We start from the raw sequence: 19,385 nt of genomic DNA, 5'->3' as shown, positions 1-19,385 counted from the left end.
ATACTATACTGGCAACAAATCACTATTTAAAAAAATTACAATTTTATTTAATTTTATAAAAATAATATCCCCCGTCTGCAGTATTTGAGTTATTTTATTTGTTATATTTAATGTCGTATTGTTTTTATTCTGTCAAAGTGTCAAACTATATTATGTATGTTTTATGGAATTGATAGTCGACGAGATCAATATAATAGACAAATGTCCGGTAGATTTGATATGAAAATGGTGGAATCGATGAAATCCGTGTGCACCTATAATAAGTTATAAGTTATAACCCCATGACACCTCACTTACATTTACACTTATTTACGACCGCGTTTCTGTATCATATCTGCGTTAGGTCGGAATGACTCCCACAAACACCATAGATGTGTACAATCTGAAACCGGGTAACCGGTACCAGTTCCGCGTAGCAGCCCGCAACAGGTTTGGATGGAGCCAGCCAGTAGCTAGCGAGGGGTACGTGGATGTGTTCGAGCCAAAGTGTCTGCCTGAATTTCGTCAACCATTGCCTGGGCAAACCCGGGTTTTATTGCGGCATAGTGCAACTTTACAGTGTCACGTAAGAATTAAAAATTATCATTACTTTTATAAGGTTATTACTTATTATATAGTAAGTGGGTACATAATCGATAAAAATAAGACATTTCAACCTTATAGGTACTAATAGTTTTTATCATTATGGTTTGATGCCAAAATAGAATTTCTAAACGTATAAGGAAAGGGGGGGGGGGCAAACAAGAATTTCAAATTATACATAGTAAAGTTACAAGTTATAGCTCATATTTTCCATCTTAAAATAATGTCATAATTTTTAACCAAATAACCAAATAACCAAAATATATACGTTTGATAGAAACGAAACATTTAATTAGTAAGAGAGATTAATACTCTCAATAATACAAAAGTATAAAGTGTGGTTAATGGTGGGGGCACAGATCCCAAGGGCCCTTCTTTAAAAAAGCCCCTGTACTGATAGTTTCTAAAGAAAATTGGCTGTATAAGTCCTAATAGCCACGTGTATAAGTAGTACCAGTAGGTTCATAATTTTATTTTTTTAAACATCAATATTTTGTTGTTTATCGCTTTGGCTATAGTGCTTACATAATAAATAATAATACAATATTATGAATGTTATCGTAGCGCGTTTAGTTCTTTTGTACGCTTATTATTATTATTATTATTGCTACCGAGAACGAATTTACTTTTTTTATTTTTACCAGCACGGTGGTAATAATTTTATACAGTTAAATAACACTATACCGTGGTGGGGGTGTACGATCGTACTACATATTTTAACTTCAGCCATCCGAAACGTATCAACGTGTTTGGCACGACTTAAAGAGGAATTTCGATTGTCAGGCTGTTGTTTACTCGTGTGTGCGGCTCAACAATTAATATGTTGTACAATTATCATCAATTAAAACAATAATTATTACATCAAGTAGTATTGGTACTCACTACTCTGATATAGTATAAAATTTAAATTTAAATCAATCGTATTCTAAATCGTTAATTAATATACAGTACCGAAACATCTTACTATAAAAGCATTCAACAACTTTGTAGAGTTAAATTTACCAATTAACAATTTATAACAATGCACAGCATATTTCTCATACATCTTGAAAGTATATTCAAATATTTTTCTACTTTTTTTTTATTGTTTGAAATTATTTTGTGAATTTATAAATATAATAATTATTTAGCGCAATAATACCCAACTTTGCCGAGTTCGGTTCGTAACTCGATTCTAGTAATCTAGTTTATTTTAGTTCTCGGGAAAATCGGCATTGACGTATTAATTGTACTACTTTGTTAACCAATTAGACCAAAATGGGTAATCTCACATGTGACGGGTTTGATTTACCACTTGGTATATTTTTGAACGTGATTAAACTTACTAGCTGAACTTTTTGAAATCTCTAAAACTTTTGTCAAAGTCAATTTTCAACAAAAAGTCAGTTTTTGAGTCTATAACTACAAACGTAAGGACAAAAGCATAATGCCTTTTGTAGTTTTGTTGTGAATTTGAATAACAAACAATAAAAAAAATAAAACTTAATTTAATTAAGTATTAAAAATTTTTATTTTAAAATAACCCATATCAACGAGTTATGGGTCATCAGCTATAATATAATATGCGAATTTTCTTTAAAAATCTTATTTGCGTAACTACAATGGTAACCCATATAAATAAACAAAAAAATTATCAATGATCATGAGCCAAAACGAAATTTATGGTAAGCACTAAGCGACCCTATAGCTCCCATAGTTGTAAAAAAAAAGTTTAAAAGACCTCAGATGCTCAAGGAATGTGTTGTTATAACTTTTATTGAAATCAGTCCAGTAGTTACCGAGATTAGCCGTTAAAAACAATTTTGGCATGCTGCTAGATATGAAATTTCCTTTGCAAGGAAAATTGAGGAATCATAGATTCATTGATATGTTTTAGGGTATAGAGCAGTGGAAAAATATCTAGTAGCATGCTACTTGTTATTGTTAAGAATTAATTGAATTAAGAATAGCATTACAATATTATATTATAATCCAATTTTATAACTATTTATAAGTTTGTATATTCCAATAAACAAATCGTTAAGCATAATTAGTTAGACAAATGAGTGTTACTCGATATTTTTCCTCTACAAAATCTTTGAATGATAAATATGTTTTTGTTAACAAGTAGCCATGAGCTTTGTACAAAGTCTGTTACGCAAAGTGACCAGGAAAAATAATTAGTATAGTGGATACATTTAATATATATAATAACATGCTACATTTTGTTTGGAGTTTAATACATTTATAATTATTGATTAATTTTGAATTTACATTTTATTTTTTTTATTTGAATTGAGTTTCTGTGGTGATATACCAAGTGTTACGCAATACAATGTTTAAAAAAAGTGATATCCAACTCAAAGACATTTATCTATGTTGAAACCTAATTTCAAATGTGTATAATATAAATACATACCTATAGATAATATGGATAAATAAGAAATACTGAAAAAATCCTCGAAAGAAAGTATTTTTTATTTTATTTTGTTTCAATAAAATAAAATATTAAGTATCCATGACCTTTTTCATACATTCTATAAAATCGCATTACAACAAAAAAAATGCAAAAAAAAAAACGCTCGTTCGTCTTTAGCTTTAATTCATTCGCTTAAAATACAAAACGATAATTGTATTGGTGGTGTTAACTGACAGTCGAAATTTATATCTGACAGGTGCGAGGTATTCCGGAGCCGAGTGTGAGGTGGTTCAAAGACGGAGAACCTTTGCTGGCGTCAGACAGACACGCTGTCGGGCTCACGGATGCAGGAAAGTGTACGCTGACGATCGCGGATGCAGCGGACGCAGACGCGGGTCGCTACTCTTGCGAAGCCGTCAACGACCAGGGGAGGGTGTGCACGTTGACCGTCGTCCAAGTGATAGCCAACCGCAAGATTGTGGAGGCGGAACGGAGGCTTCAAGGGTGAATACTATTAAATACCTACCTACTCAATATATATCATAATATTATTCAATTTTCCTCTTTCCAACACCCTGAGGTTTTTTTTTTGGCTCTCATCTAGGTCATTCCAAGTACATAATTCAATTCATGAAACAGATAGATATTTCAAAAGTGATACTTTTATTTTGCTTATAAAACATTATTACTATTAGTGTGTATTTCTATAGGAATATTATATGAATGAGTATTTAGTGTAAAATTAGGATTATCTACTAAATAGTTATTCAAATTATTATTTTAAGACACTTTGTTTTCAAAATATTTATTTATAAGTTTGACTAAGAGATGACTCATCATATAATCATCATATTTCTGAAAAACTGAAATATTCTATAAAAACAAAGTAGTTAGGCTATCATATATGGCATGGATATTTCAGGATATATATATATCATTTAATTACTAATTTCTCATTTAAATGCATGCATAATTTAAATTTCGCAGTTATTATAGTTAAATATTTGCTTTCTATATTATACGGGTATGATAAGTAGCCACTAGGCAACTTTTAAAATATTGACAGATATGGTAGCGACTAGTAAATACAGTTAGTTAACTAATTTCCTAAATTACATAAATGTTGGTGCAGTATTTAGTACCTGATAAATCTACCTACTTTAATAATGTACTACCTATCTTCTTCTTCTTCTTCTGGCCTATTAATACGGACCATTGAGGTCCTTTGCCGCTTCCACAATCATTCTCCACTGATCCCTATCCGTTGCCGTGTCGATGCTGAAGGCGTTGTTTATTTTTGACAGGTCTAATATTATATTATCGACTAACCAATTTTAATTTTGATGTAAACGTACAATCAAAAAAAAAAAAAATAATAAATACAGTTTTCAGTTTATTTCTATAATTGCCAGCGTGTTAAATACGTCTTAAAGTATAATAATAGTGTAATAGTCAACCGCATAAGCCCACGATGACTGTATTATGTAAATATTTAAAATAACATCCGTCTATTTATATTGCATTCAGTAAATGGAAATTAAACTGTATTTATACAACACGATTTCATTATTACTTTTTGTTTTTATCAGCCACTGTGTCAAAATTTTTTAATGACAATGAAAGGTATAGATTAGTCAGTCGGATTCAATTTGTTTTTATTAATGGAGCACAGGTGAAATTTTTTCAAACAGTTATTGTTGTAATATAATATAGGTACATCAGTGTTAGTACCTACATTACACGATGACATAATTTGATAAGATATAAAAACAAAACAATGCATGTAGTATACACACTTGAATCACCAAATATTTGTTTGAATTCCATCTGTAAAAGTATTATATATTTTAGTGGGTTATTACTTATGATTATATTTATTTATTACAATAATAAATGAACACGGATTTATAATCAATTGAACCTTTTTTTGAATCCCCGTTGTTTGTGAGATCAATGCGCTGCGACTGAATGCACGAGACTTGAATATATAATATCATTATATTTTTAACGTGCTGAAACGAATAGTTAAAATAGTTTATGTGAAAATCATGTGCCCTTCGAGGTGTCAAAAATATTTTTAATGCGGCAAAAAACATAAAAACGATACTGAGATGATTTGCGAGCAAGGCCGAACGATTGGTTAATTCTTATAATATATTGTAATTATTAAAGTAGGTACATAAATACATAATATGGGTATTATGAATTGCATTCTGCCCGGCTGTATTATATAATGTTTGTACGTGGAATACTTTGGGCACTACAATGCAATTTAATCACAATTATTTGAACATACAAACTGTTTGTAATTAACTAATATTATTCGGTCAAATAATATGTATACTGACCAAGATTTCGCTTCGGCAGGTATCGTCTTTGTTCTCGCGAAACATATTCGGTAATCACTAATTCTATAGACTTTTAGATGTTTCATTCAGTTTTTAAAAATATTGAATTATGTGACGACTTATTATGATCTCCATCTGCTTTGTAGTTGCGTTATTTCGTATTTTCTTATTCGACCGATTAAATTTTCTATTAAATATATTATATTCTTTATAACTGTAAGTAAACAACTGTTATGTACTAATGTTGCTATACTAATGTATGTATATAACGAATATATAGCTGCACCATAGGCGCCCACAAAGGATTATCTAAGTAGGTAGTAGCAAAATACTTTTGATGTAATGAGTGAACATATATTATATTTTAATTCGGAGGTCAATGAGTGCGCCAGGTTTAGAGTTGTTCATCGGTCTAACCAAAAAAAAAAAATCATAATTAACGATAATATTAAAATTATTATAGTAATTATTGATCAGAGCTAGAAAATAAGGTTATAAATTCTAAAACGTACCCTACTTGTTTATTGACACAATATATTTTTGTTTTATACCTTGCTACAATATTTATTGTTGTAGGTGTCTTATGAAAAACAACGACTTCAAAGAATCGGCGCCGGTGTTTACCAAACATCTGATCGACCGCAGAGTGGATATCAACTCGACGGTCCGGTTGTCTTGTCAAGTAAACGGATTGCCTGCACCCTTAGTTCTGTGGTACAAAGATGGTCGGCCAGTAGACTTTGAGAGTACGTACATTTCTCTCTCATATTAATAATTTGTTGATTTTTCACTCAAATGGCGTGCATCGGTAAAAAAAAAACCCAATCGGTCCAAACCATAAATATAAATTCTTGTTTTAGACTATGAGCGGGGTGGTCACTTTATGTAATATCTCACATAGGCCGTGGATAACACACCACCGCTCAAAAATATTATAATTAATTGATGAAAAATGATTTCATCTCATTAAAATTAATATTGTGATCTCCCCCTAATTTTGGAGCTGCTGAATAACACACGACTCTCCTGGGTCTTGTTTTTGTAGGTGTAATGGAGGGTGACAGGAAACCACCTGTCAGAGATGATTCGAACGACTTCTACACGCTGGAGCTGACTGGAGTCAAGTACGACGACAGCGGTGCTTATGCGGCGGTGGCGTCCAACGCAATCGGGAAGGCGTCCACGCGGTGCGTGTTAGAAGTGTTTAACAAGAACCGCACCGATCCAGCGGTACCGACGTTCGTTTTCGGTCTCCCAACGACCAGCGAAGCCGTGGACTCGATCGTTTTGAGCGCACAGATCGACGCTTACCGTCCCGCAAAAGTCGAATGGTGAGCGCCCGTTCTTATACTACAAAAGCTTTTTATGCACCACCATTTAGGTCTAATACAGGAAGCATTTATAGGCTCTTTATACTTTCGATTAAGGCCAAGGCCGTAAATGGAAAAAAATTTCGAGGGGGGTCTAACATTTTATCTAGGTATAGTTTTAGTATAGTTAAACAATATTCACTGCTAAAATGTTTCTACTTTTAAAAATTTCGGGGGGGGTCCGGACCCCTGGACCCCCCCACCAGTTACGGGCTTGATTNCCCCCCCAGTTACGGCCTTGATTAAAGCAATAGCTAGGTACAGCTATAGTTGATGGTCACCGATTATTGGACGACTTACGGTAAGAAAAGAATCGTCTACTAAACTCACTACACCGGTTGATGAAAATACAATATAGTTGGATAAATATCTTGATATTTGTATTGATTTGTATTCGATTGTAAGGTGCAACATTTAGTGAGTTTAACGAAATTCGTAATAATATACAAATAAATAATTATGAATACATGACATACATTCATAATTATTTATCTATATATTATTACAAGTACATGTATAAGTAGATATTACCTAGGTAGCCTATTTTTTCCATTGACTCTGAGAGTCTGAGATTAGTAAATTTTAATATTTATTAATTATTTTAATTTTGTTTATTTTGAATTTTATTTGTATGTATTGTCATTAATTAAATTAGACATATTATAATATATTTTATTCTTGGGTCTTTCGTCTTAGTGGCTTAGTTATTCATTCAGTTAATGAATCCAAATTTCAAAAGCACAAAGTCCAATTTCAGTAACTACCTACTGTAGTCTTTAGTAATTCTGTTATCGAAATATTGAGATTATGTCATTATACACGTTACAGTTAACTAGATTTAAAAATTAAAATTGATAGTCTGCAGGGGATGTAAACTCCACCTCAAGTACCTTTTTTAGTGTAAACTCCACCAGAAAAAAAAACCGGTAAAATTTTGTTCGTGTTAACACCGCCAGTGAAAAAATTCAAGTGAAATTAAGTTCATGTAAACTTTGTCAGTGAAGAAAATCAAGTCACCGAATAAAATTAATATATAGGGCAGATATCATGTATATATTATAATAATATCCCAAAAAATACACACAAATTAATAAAAATAATAATTGTCAGAACAAATCATTCGAATTGTCATGTGTAGGTATTAATGTATTATCATAATAAATAATCGTAATAATTATAAAATATAAATCTAGCAACCTAGGTATATTATTTTATGTTATAATATGTGGAACTGTGAACTAAATTGATGAGATACAATTTGTAGATATTCTGTCATCTCAGTTTAATATAAATCCATTATCATAACTAAATAACTAATTATTATGTTCTCTAACACTATCATTTTGGATTTTTGAGCTTCTTTAGTTGAGATATATTATTAAGTTTTACATATGCACTGGCGAAGTTTCCACATATCCATTATAGGTAAGAAAATAAAAATGGCGGAGTTTACATTAGTTCTTTTCATTACCTTTTTATCTAACCGGCATTCCGGCAGAGTTTACAATCGCTCGACTGGGAGCTTCAAGTTGTATTGAAGTTATTTTTTACACCACAAAAAACTACGACATGCATCGAGACACTTGTAGAACTAAATATTATAAAGTATAAGCATATAAAAATATATAAACCTAGATAGTTATTGAGTTATTTTGTATAATTAACGAACCAATAATTAAACTAGGTATCTTACGTTTAGACATAATTCAAAAAATATGCGTTTGATTCTTATTTACAGGTTCAGAGATGGAATTCAATTAAGAAATGGACGGAGAGTAGACATAATTACTGATCATGACGGAAACCTAGAACTTAGGATAGCTTGTGTCACAGACCGGGATTCGGGCACTTACATGTTAAGAGTGTCTAATGATACAGGTACGATAGAAAGTCGTTGCGATGTCAATGTGGTGGAACGTGAACATAAAGATACGGGGATGGAACAGATTTCTTTGATGAATCATTTGTAAGTAAAATACCTATAATAAAACTTATACACTTAGCAGTGGGTGGGCATTCTCTGAGATACATGGATTATTTCATGTGTGCCCATCATATCACTTAAAATTTTTAAACATCAGTCATTGTATTTTATTTATTCATATATTTTGTACAATACAAATGTTTGGGCCAACTCTTCAAACCTATTTCAAAATACGTGATTTCGTAAAAAAAGTTTGATGATTTAATTTTTAGCAAAATTATATCATTTAATAAAAAAAAATTAATCCCAAACCTATAATTTTTTCTATTTCTATTTCAAATGTTAATCTCATTGGGTGTATCTGATGTTCTTCTTTTTTACAATACTATATACACAAGGTCCCATACCGATATTAATGTTAGTTATCAAATAGATATTCAAAAAAACCAAAGTTCGTTGTAAAACCAAAATTTCAAGAAGTCGAAGAAGGTCAAGAAGTAATCATCGATTCAGAGATCGTGGGTGACCCATTGCCGAAGATCACATGGCTCAGGGACGGGTTAAAGGTAAGATTTATTTTTATAATTTACATTGTTCGTTTACACGTAGTATTAAACTTTTAAGTTTTAAGTTTAATCATTTTAATAGAAAATAATTTAATCAATTTTTTATGATTTATAATATGTATTGTTAAATTTCTGATTTAATGTTCGTATGTCACGTCTATTTGTATATCTTCTATATTTGTAGATAAAAAGTCTCAATGCATATCATTATATTACATTATTTACAGCCATAGGTATTTCGTATGAAATTTAATTATTATTCACTGCATTTTAATTTTTAAGAGTAGAATGTGCAAACTTGCTACAATGACTTGTAAAATTATTGAATCAGTGTTTACATTTATTTATACACGTATGAGTCATCTGATAAATATTATAACGTCTGTTGTTTATGCCTTAATACACCATACAGCAGTGGTCTTCAAACAGTAGGTCGCGTGAGATATAGAATTAGGTCGCGATATACTTTTATAATTTACAATGTTAATAAAAGAATGTAGTTGAACATTTTAAATACACAATAATTGTTTTCAATTTTACAAAGTGAATATAATTAACATTATGTATTTATAATAATTAATTAATTAAAAATAAAACACATAAAAGAGGATTATCAATCAACTTTTTTATTTTAGCCTTATGGATCAGAAATTATAAATAATATTTTATGTAATAATAATTTTAATTCGGGAGACTAATAAGGTGGCCTTCGCCATGTATTAAGTACACTTCACGTGTTAACGTACGCCAAGCAGTTAGGTGTGGGTGAGTAAAAGACTTACTTTATGTATTAATTGATTCGCGAGTTCATTAGGGGAGGTGGCATATGAATTTATTTCTAGCACACATACAGTTTATTCCCGAATTTCAGCCAATTAGCGTTTTCCAGGAGACACCACGGGGAGGTTGGCTGGCTGGCAAGTCTTCAAACCTTTTTTCATTTGTTATTAAATTTGGCCAATCACTGTATTTTAAGTAATTGAGTTATAATAACTATTTAAAAGCAGATCAAACTTTTTTATTTATTTATTAAAGGTCGACAATCATCATGATAATTGGATTTTTTCATAGACTAGGGCAAGACGTATACAAATTTGAAACACGGTACTTTCAAAAATATTGGTATTTCCTAATAGAGTTTCCTTACGAATACTTCTTTTTCTAATTTTCTACTGATATAATTATAATAGGTATGACAAAAAGGAGTATCAACTCACGCTTTATACTACGTCAGATGTCTTTGAAAAAATAAAATAAAATAATGTGTCGTTGCCATATTATATTGTCGCCTCCGCGTCACACACTAGTGTGGACCCCATACGAAAAATTTTGTTAAAAAATCGTTTTTCAACACTGAACCCAGCCCAACACTATCCTCGTGCTTTTAAGAACGCTAAACTCGTTATCGCATGTCTACAGCGAAGAACAGAACGCCAGACCACGAACGAAATATCCTTTTCTGGCAAAACATAAAATAGGCGTGTGTAGGTAAGCCGTCGGCCAACGGCGCGTATAACTTATGTCTCGGTACCTATCGGTATAACTAGGTATATATTATAATAATATGTGCTCGCCAATGATATTATCATATATTTATTATTGTGTGACTTTATGCGGACCGTTAGACAAAGTCATGTTTTCCCGCGGCACCGAAGAGACCCTATAGTGAGCATTGTTGTTTGTCGCCGACGCCGCTACCGTTGTGGCGCGTATTATGGTACCGTGTGAGCCGCGGTCGAGACTTGATATTAGAATAATAATAATAATAATAATAATAATACTTACCTATTACGCGTATCATTAGATTATTGGGAATACATTATACGCTTCGTTCCGATGGCGATTGGCGGCTCTCCGCGGGGAACGCACGAAATCACATATTATGAAAAGGATATGTGCGACTAGCACTGAAAGCCACGTCACCCGTCGTCGTCGCACAATTACCCGGGTAATATATTGTTAATTGGGCCCATATTTGGAACCACAGCTAGATAGTATTATTATTACTATTATTATTATGATAATTATCATTATTGTGAAACCAGATTTCTGACCGTTCGAAAACCGCAGCGCTATCCGGCTGTTGTCCCGCGCATTATTATCCGAGCTACCCGAGGTATCTTAATAATAATAATATATAATATTACCTATTATAATATACAATATATATATATAGACGACATATTATAATAATATTACCATCATCCATTATTTTATACACGCCCGTTGTGGTCGATATATCAAATAGGATATGCCGCTGCCGTCGAGAATAAGGTCTGTCGAAACGAAATGATTTTTACGGTATATAGACATGTACTAGGTAAATGTCGAAAAAGCCGTCAACTGCCGGTGCATGTGCATTTAGGTAAGCCTGCACGTGACATGACTTGAGCGTATAAATATGTTATTATTGTATTATTATACATTTATACCTATCGAGGCGATATCGTGCGCGGAAACGTAAACACAATATTATAACTTCAGATTGAATTCCAGCGACAATAATACGGACGATAAGAGCTCATAATAACATAATATTGTTGTGCAACGCTTATAATATTATAATGCTCAAACTCTGCAGTATACAGTACGTGAATTAATTGGAAAGTAACCACGATGTAGTACGAATATTTTAATGTCGGGTTTTTAATGCGATTTAATATTTATGCGGCCTCCCTTTTACCACGATTTACAAAAAAAAAAAAAAAATGTTAAAGTATGAATGACTTTTCTATATTAATCAATTGTTTATTATATTATTCAACCACCGTATTCACACTGCGGATTAGTACAATCCATAATGTATTATTATCGATAGGTGATTGACGTGATTCTTGTTGAGTCCTGTTAAATCCCTTTCATCACTGCACTGATCTTGACTTTTCGCACAGCTGTAGAGTTTTAATTTTTTTTTTAAGTATCTACTAGAGTCTAGAATTATTTGTTTGGCATATTTATTATACGATATTATTACATGAATACAAATATTCGCCGATCGATTAAATTTAAAATATATAAGATTACTGAATAATTAAAGTAACCATCTTTATCCAATAATACATCAGCTGTAATCAAGGATTGTTCATGCTCAAATCTCATTTTATGAAGAAAATCTCGTTATGGTAAAATAATAATCGAAAAAGCGTCCCGGAAACATGATATATTAAATATTGAATTAAACTTTAGAAGAAATTACATACCTAGGGTATCACCAAGGGCATTTATATTTTATAAGAAAATTCGATCGAATTCACCACGCGGTGGTAGAAACTATTATAGGTACCTATGTGATGTCCTTATAGGGAAAGGAGTCGATGACGATCACACGTCCGTTTGCTTAGAGAACAAAACAAATGTAGACATACCTATAGCTATAATTATATACATTAAAATAATTTTATAATTTTACACTAACGGTTTTAAACCATAGAAAAACAATTATCATTTTTTCACATTTTGAACTATAATTTTTTTTAAGTATTTTGATGTATACCTTCCTAACCTAATACCTATATCTTAATTAAAATTATAACGAGTACCTCCTGAGCTTTTAAATTGTGTGTACTTGGAATAATCACTTTTATTAATGAATTTACTTTTTACCTAAAACATAAATTGCATGTAATATATATGTCTGGTTGACGGTTGCACAAACAATCACTAAACATTTAATGAGTGGGTTGACGGACTTAAACTTGATTTAGAGGTCGATGATAATAGACATTAAATCAATTAATTTTTTATATAACCTGGCATTAATCTAATATCACATACTTGACAATAATGTATTATAATTTGCTATACTCAGAAATCTTTTAAAAATGTATTATAAATTATAATAGATGAATATTAATTATTATAATATTTCAAATCATTATGGTCCCCTTAACTTCTATATCTAGACGTATTATCATTGATTATTAATGCTAGTGTTTACAAACCATGATAGTATAATAGTCTATTATCCTTAGAACATTTAGTTCAATATCTGAGAAATTATTTGTTCGAAATTTGAATTACATTGATCTAAGCCAACCATACATTTCAGAATTTACAGTAAACAAAAATAAAGTTCGCTATTTGTCGTTCAAAAAAATATGTTTGTATCACCACAGAACACCCCTTCAATGGCATAAAAAAGTTTAAGTTTTATATACGAATTATTTTTCTTACACGCGTGTGGTAAATATAGATAAAACTTTTAAAAATCAGTATTTTAACAAATGCATAATTAAAGGGAAAATGATGATGGTCATGTTTAGTGGAGCACCTTGTTAGTATATGTGTAATATACACATTTTATTATTGTATAAGCGTGAGCCAAAAGAAGGCGCCATACGGTCCCTAAACGCCTGAACGGATGCAAAACATACTAATGCAACACTTGTAAATGAGAAACAAAAATTGAACGTCCCGCGATTAAATTATATAAACCAAAACAATACAAGACGTAATAACGACAAAACAATAAAAAAAAATTAATATAATATTGCGTGTGTAGAGCAGCGAATTGATTATTTTTATTGTTTAATATTGTACATAGCTATAATACCTATAGGTACCTAATATATACAAGAGTGCTAGCGCACGTCTTTATAATGTAACAATAAATTAATTGTCGCGTCGTGTCCGTTTCTAAAATCGGCAAACGTGATGAAATTCGTGAATGGTTTATAGGTAGGTACTACAATCCGAGATGTCGTCGACAATAATGATAATAATTACTATTATTATTGTTTTTGATATTTTTTTTTTTTTTTATTGCGATTTACCGCGATTGTTGTGTCCATTGTTCTGCAAGCAGCGACATTCAATATTCGCATTTGAAAAACGAACGAAGAGATCGCGAGTGAATATCGTTTTGATTTGCATGTATACATGTATGCAGGTACAATTATATAATGTATAGGTTTGTGTGTTCACGGGAGAGACTAAATATAATGAAAAGTAAAACAATAGAATTAACACACACGCATTATATCGCGTTCGTCGGCGTCCGCAATCGACGAAGTGCTTTTAATGGGAAGTAGTATTTTGCGCCAATTTTATTGCTTGTGATTTGCGCCACCAAACTTTGGTAATTTGGGCCAGTATGGAAAATAAAATCGACTATGTAATCTGCAACACACTTTTAACTTCAATAGTTGCTGGAATTCACTATTATTTTTTATTATAATAACATGTTTTATTATTTTATTAATAACCGACTTTTTACTTCTTTAATATGCATAAAATGCTTATGCACTTTTATTTATTTTACTTTATGTACTTTCAATAGTTTTTTAAAATGTAAAAATTAAAATGAGGTTTATTGCTCGATGATTACAAATACAAATGTTAATCTGCTAAAAAATTCTATTTGGCTCTTTGGAGATATAATACATTCAAATATAGACTGCTGTTGAACATTTAAAATGAGTTCATTTTTTAAAATGAGAACTATTAATGTTCGATGTAACTATATTCATTCTTAATTAATGTACTTTTAACGTACTTTTAATTATAATTAATATATTTAACTATAAACTACATATATTTTTTAAACATTGCACTATCTTGTTTAATTTTCATTAAATAATTAAAGTATGAAAAACAATTTGTAAAATGCATATTTTTCAATTTGTCATAAATATTTAGCGATTTTTTAGAGCATAAACGTTTATATTTATTCTTTTTTTAGTACATAAACATTAAACATCCTAATTCTAATTAACATCGTATACGATTTTTTTCATTTACGCAGTTGGCTGCCGTTCTCATGACGTGTGATAGGTACCAGGTACGATACACTTATATGATATACAATAATATAAAGTATAAACTATATAAACAAATATTTTTCGACGCTATTACGATTGAAAGAATTCTTAACGTTTGCGTATGATATACACATTTCCGCAGAAGATCGCTTAAATATTTTTAGATTATTTCATTGTTGTGAGCACATTATATTATACGCACGCAGACTATGTCATCTCACAGCGTTTCTTCTGCAACATTCGATGCCATGTATGGGTTTGAAAGATACCTACTAACTATAGTGATCTAATTTTATCACATTCTCTGTAGTTGTACTTGCAAATCATTATCAAGTCTGTTCGCCGCATCACAAACGAACAATTAGTATTGTCCTATAATGCTATAATATTATATGACCTGTGCCTATAATACGTCTAATGATATTTAGTCTCGAGTACGAATTACGTATGCACGCAATCGTTTTGGCAAGGTGGGAAAAATAAATCATGTTATTGTATCAAAACAAGTATAGTATGCGAAAATAAACAACAAGCATAATAATATATTTTAATATATAATGTGCAGGAATTCGTTTGATTTACGTCACGGCCTGAGCACAGGTCGAATTACACGAATTTTTATTGGTAGAAATTGTATACTATGCTCTGCGCAAGTCACGTAGGTACGATTCATATTTTGCTCTCAACCGCTGTGTGTATACTATATAATATTATTATATTTTTTCCACCACACTCGGATGGATATGACAATTGACAATAATAACAATGATAATTGATCATAATAACATTGTTTCAGTTTGAATCGCCGACGTGCGGACATGCCAAGCCCTCGGGTATAGCAGTCGCGCGTCGTAAAACGATTTGCGGTTCATATAATATTATTATTATCGTTTTTTTTTTTTTTTACGAGATTTTAATCACTCAATCTCATAAAGCGTCGGACTACGGGCCCATTAAACAGTGGCAACACGAAATGGTCCCGCCGGGCAAAACGCGAGAGCGTGCAATAATTTATAATAATATATATATTATTGTCTATTTTATGCGACCATCATTGCGCGTGCACATTATTGTTTCCCCGCCCCACCACACCGTTCATATATATTATTTTTTTATTCTTTGAGTGATTTTCTAAAGCGTTTGAACGATATAAAAATAAATAATAATGTATACAATACAGCAGGTGTCAGATCGCGGCGTGGAGTTATCGGTTATCCCGTTATAATTATCATCATCATCATTGCTACCGCTTTATCCTATGATCACAGTAGATATAGATACGGTGCAACCATCATCGCGATAATTTTTTATATTATTAATATTACTCTAACACGCCACCGCAGATAAAGGGCAAAAATCGTTTCAACTTCTCAACAGCGTATGCTGCACGGTTCACAATGTCTATAGGATGGTCGTAACACTAAACACTTATTTTTTTCGAAAAATATTTTTTAAACAGTGCCCTGTGTTGTTTTTTTTAAATTAAGAGAGAGATAAATAATTTTTACGAAAGTATAAATGAGTATATCTACTGCAGTACTACAATGCACAACCAGCCAATATATAGGTGTACATTCGAATACTTAACCATATCGACTGTTTTCTTTCGCGCGCTTACAGACCAGCACAGATATCACAACATGATTTCGATTAAAATCCTATGCTAAAAAGTAATGGTAAAAAATTAAATCGTTTCGTTTTAATACTGTTATCAAAATAATATTGTACATCAACACACAACAATCTACGCGGTTGACGAAGTTTTTTGTTCAAAGAACCACCCTGTATATTATATTGAACTATATTGAGGACCACGACGTGAACGACTTTACGACGTGTCACCGAGCGATTTAATTTATTTCACGAAGCGTATATAAATATAATTTTTTTTCCAGTCACACGCGTTTCACACGGCTAAATGGCGTTCATACGAGTATAATATACATTAATCCTCTCACGCCGCCGCCAGAGCAACTTTTATTATTACACTGCTTGCACCGGTCGGACGGCGTGTGATATTATTATTGTAAGTAAACGAAGTGGTTTAACAGTGAGCAGTAGGTATAGATAGGTACTGGTGACGTGCAGTGCCTTCGCGTCACATTCGTATAATTACCATCGATTATAATATTACCGATTCGACGAGGCATTCCTATATAATACCACACCTGATTACATGTTATTATCATACATTCGAGTCTCAATAATTCGAACCTCTACGAAGGGGCTGGTCACAAATAAATCCGACTAATGCGTTTTTCGAGTTTGTATACCCGGAGTATAACTCATGAGCACTCCAAGGAGCAAGAAAAAACTTCGGGTTTTGTTATGCCAATGAAGGTTTTTGAGTATTCGTGAGAATCAACTGTGTATAAGTATAAAATTTTGTAATTTAGTTTAGAGTCTTCGTCTCATGTTTGCTTTTGATTAAAGTTAATTATTGACGTATAGACCAACACGAGTGCACCCTGCAGTACAATGTATAATTATTTGGGTACGTGTACCAAAAAAATGTCGTTGCTTCCATATTAGCATATATTGTGCATGTGCATAAAAAATAAATGTATAATGCATCACATGCTGTTAATATATATTATACCGGCTGGCCGCGACCATTAATCTTAATGTATTTCATTCGGTAGCTGATATAGTAAAGGTATGGATTCCAGAAATCGTTTCGTTCATAAAACTCTTGAATTCCTCTGGGAATAATGTATGTTATAGGAATCGAACAATTTATTATGATCCAATAAAAAAAACCATTATACATGTATTTTTTAAATTAAGACGCATATTTAAACGTCATTTTTGTATGTTTCCTGTACATTGTAAGTATACAAAGTTAAGATGTGCACGTACTAATGTCTAATATACACAACAATTATACAGCATCGTTATAGTATATTTTCTTTCAAACTGTTTCTTCTATTTAATATACTGTTGACTAACCTATAAAACTAGAGTACTATAACAGATTCACTTAATATTGTTGTATATTCCTCTATCTATATTTATTTTTTTGTCAAACTAGTGCAATTATTTAATTTTTCTGTGAACTGAATGCCTTCGGGCATGAGTTTAAAATGAATAAATTAAAAAAAAAAAATCTTAAATAATCGCTTAAAACTGCACTGCAGCAGCGGCTATTGGTACATACCTGTAAATGTTAATTGTTTAGAATCTGTTTGTTCTGTACTGACATCTAAGTGGATTCCACAAATTCGTCGTAGGTAGAAAGTCGAAATCTGTTCATCGCCGCAGCCGATAATGACGAGAGTAAATAATAATTATATGTATGGAAAAAAGAATGATGATTTATATCGATCGAAGATCGTTTCGCTACTCACAATTACTTAGAAATATTTCGAATGTATATATTATAGTGCTTTTATGGTTCCATCCTATTATTATAAATTTATTATTTATGAATTATGAAAATACCACGACTATCTACAGGGAAATTTTAATTTTTATTTCATACTCAGATAGTTTTAATATGATATAATATTATATTAGGTACGATAAATAGTTTTTATAACGTAGAAAAGAATATAAATAATATCGAGGCTTAAAAAAAAAACAATTAGGTATAATAATAATAATAATAATTTAAGCCAAAATTTTCACATGTTTGTATTAATAATAAAAAATGTATTACAAGCGCTGCCTACGTTTCTATAATATTATTTGTAGAAATTAGTTTCGTGTGGTATTTTATCGCGTTCGTTGTGCAAGCGTATTTTAGATTTAATCAATAGATAATAGTGAAACATTTTACTTTAAAAAATACATTAAACATACGGTGTTAAGTTACCTCCAGGCTGTAATAGGGGTTATAGGTATACGATAATATTATTATATATATAATATTCACTCACATAAACTTGCCAAGTGGTCCGATAAAGAATAAATCTCTGAGGTGGGTCAAGACGAACAACTATACGTATACTAACCTAACAGCGAATAACAAAAAGTCATTTTCGAAACGGCGGTTTTGCAGTCGCACGTACCCAAATAGTTCAGATAATATTTTATAGGTGAAACCATAACTCATAAGCATAATATAATGTTGTATGTGCAAATTATACAGCTATACTGATATACTATATTTATAACATTTCATGATTATATTTACTGAAATGCATGAGCTATATGCACGTTGCACCGATACCATATAATTTTCGTTGCAGCGATTTAGTGAAATTGTCACTCTGCATCAGTACTTAGTAAAACTGGTTTGGAAGAAACTATTTTGGTTGTTCAAATTAAATTATTATTTTTTGTTACTCACAGTATTTTAATTATAACATTATAGTGTGCACTGTGCATACATTTATCTATTTTATAGCAGAAAAATGTCAGGTGAGGTAACATTTCATTTATTTTTGTCAAATTTTCCCCGGGATGGAAAAAGTAATTTTGAATTGCAATTGTTCTA

General features: G+C 31.4%; 1 protein-coding gene across 4 annotated transcripts in view; it reads left to right on the top strand.

Moving 5' to 3' along the window:
* The window catches only part of LOC111027387, a 100,030-nt gene that overhangs the window by 40,337 nt on the left and 40,308 nt on the right, over positions 1-19,385 (top strand). For all 4 annotated transcript variants that reach the window (XM_022305762.1, XM_022305760.1, XM_022305761.1 and 1 more), the window contains exons 19-24: positions 344-565; positions 3,237-3,484; positions 5,905-6,074; positions 6,374-6,659; positions 8,437-8,664; positions 9,056-9,188. In XM_022305762.1, the coding sequence (XP_022161454.1) occupies positions 344-565; positions 3,237-3,484; positions 5,905-6,074; positions 6,374-6,659; positions 8,437-8,664; positions 9,056-9,188 (1,287 nt within the window). The remainder of the gene's footprint in view (positions 1-343; positions 566-3,236; positions 3,485-5,904; positions 6,075-6,373; positions 6,660-8,436; positions 8,665-9,055; positions 9,189-19,385) is intronic.

The sequence above is a fragment of the Myzus persicae genome, unplaced genomic scaffold, assembly GCF_001856785.1.
Source record: "Myzus persicae strain clone G006 unplaced genomic scaffold, MPER_G0061.0, whole genome shotgun sequence".
In the NCBI taxonomy this organism is placed as follows: domain Eukaryota; kingdom Metazoa; phylum Arthropoda; class Insecta; order Hemiptera; family Aphididae; genus Myzus; species Myzus persicae.
The sequence above is the reverse complement of the archived record's forward strand: the minus strand, read 5'-3'. Positions and strand labels throughout refer to the sequence as shown.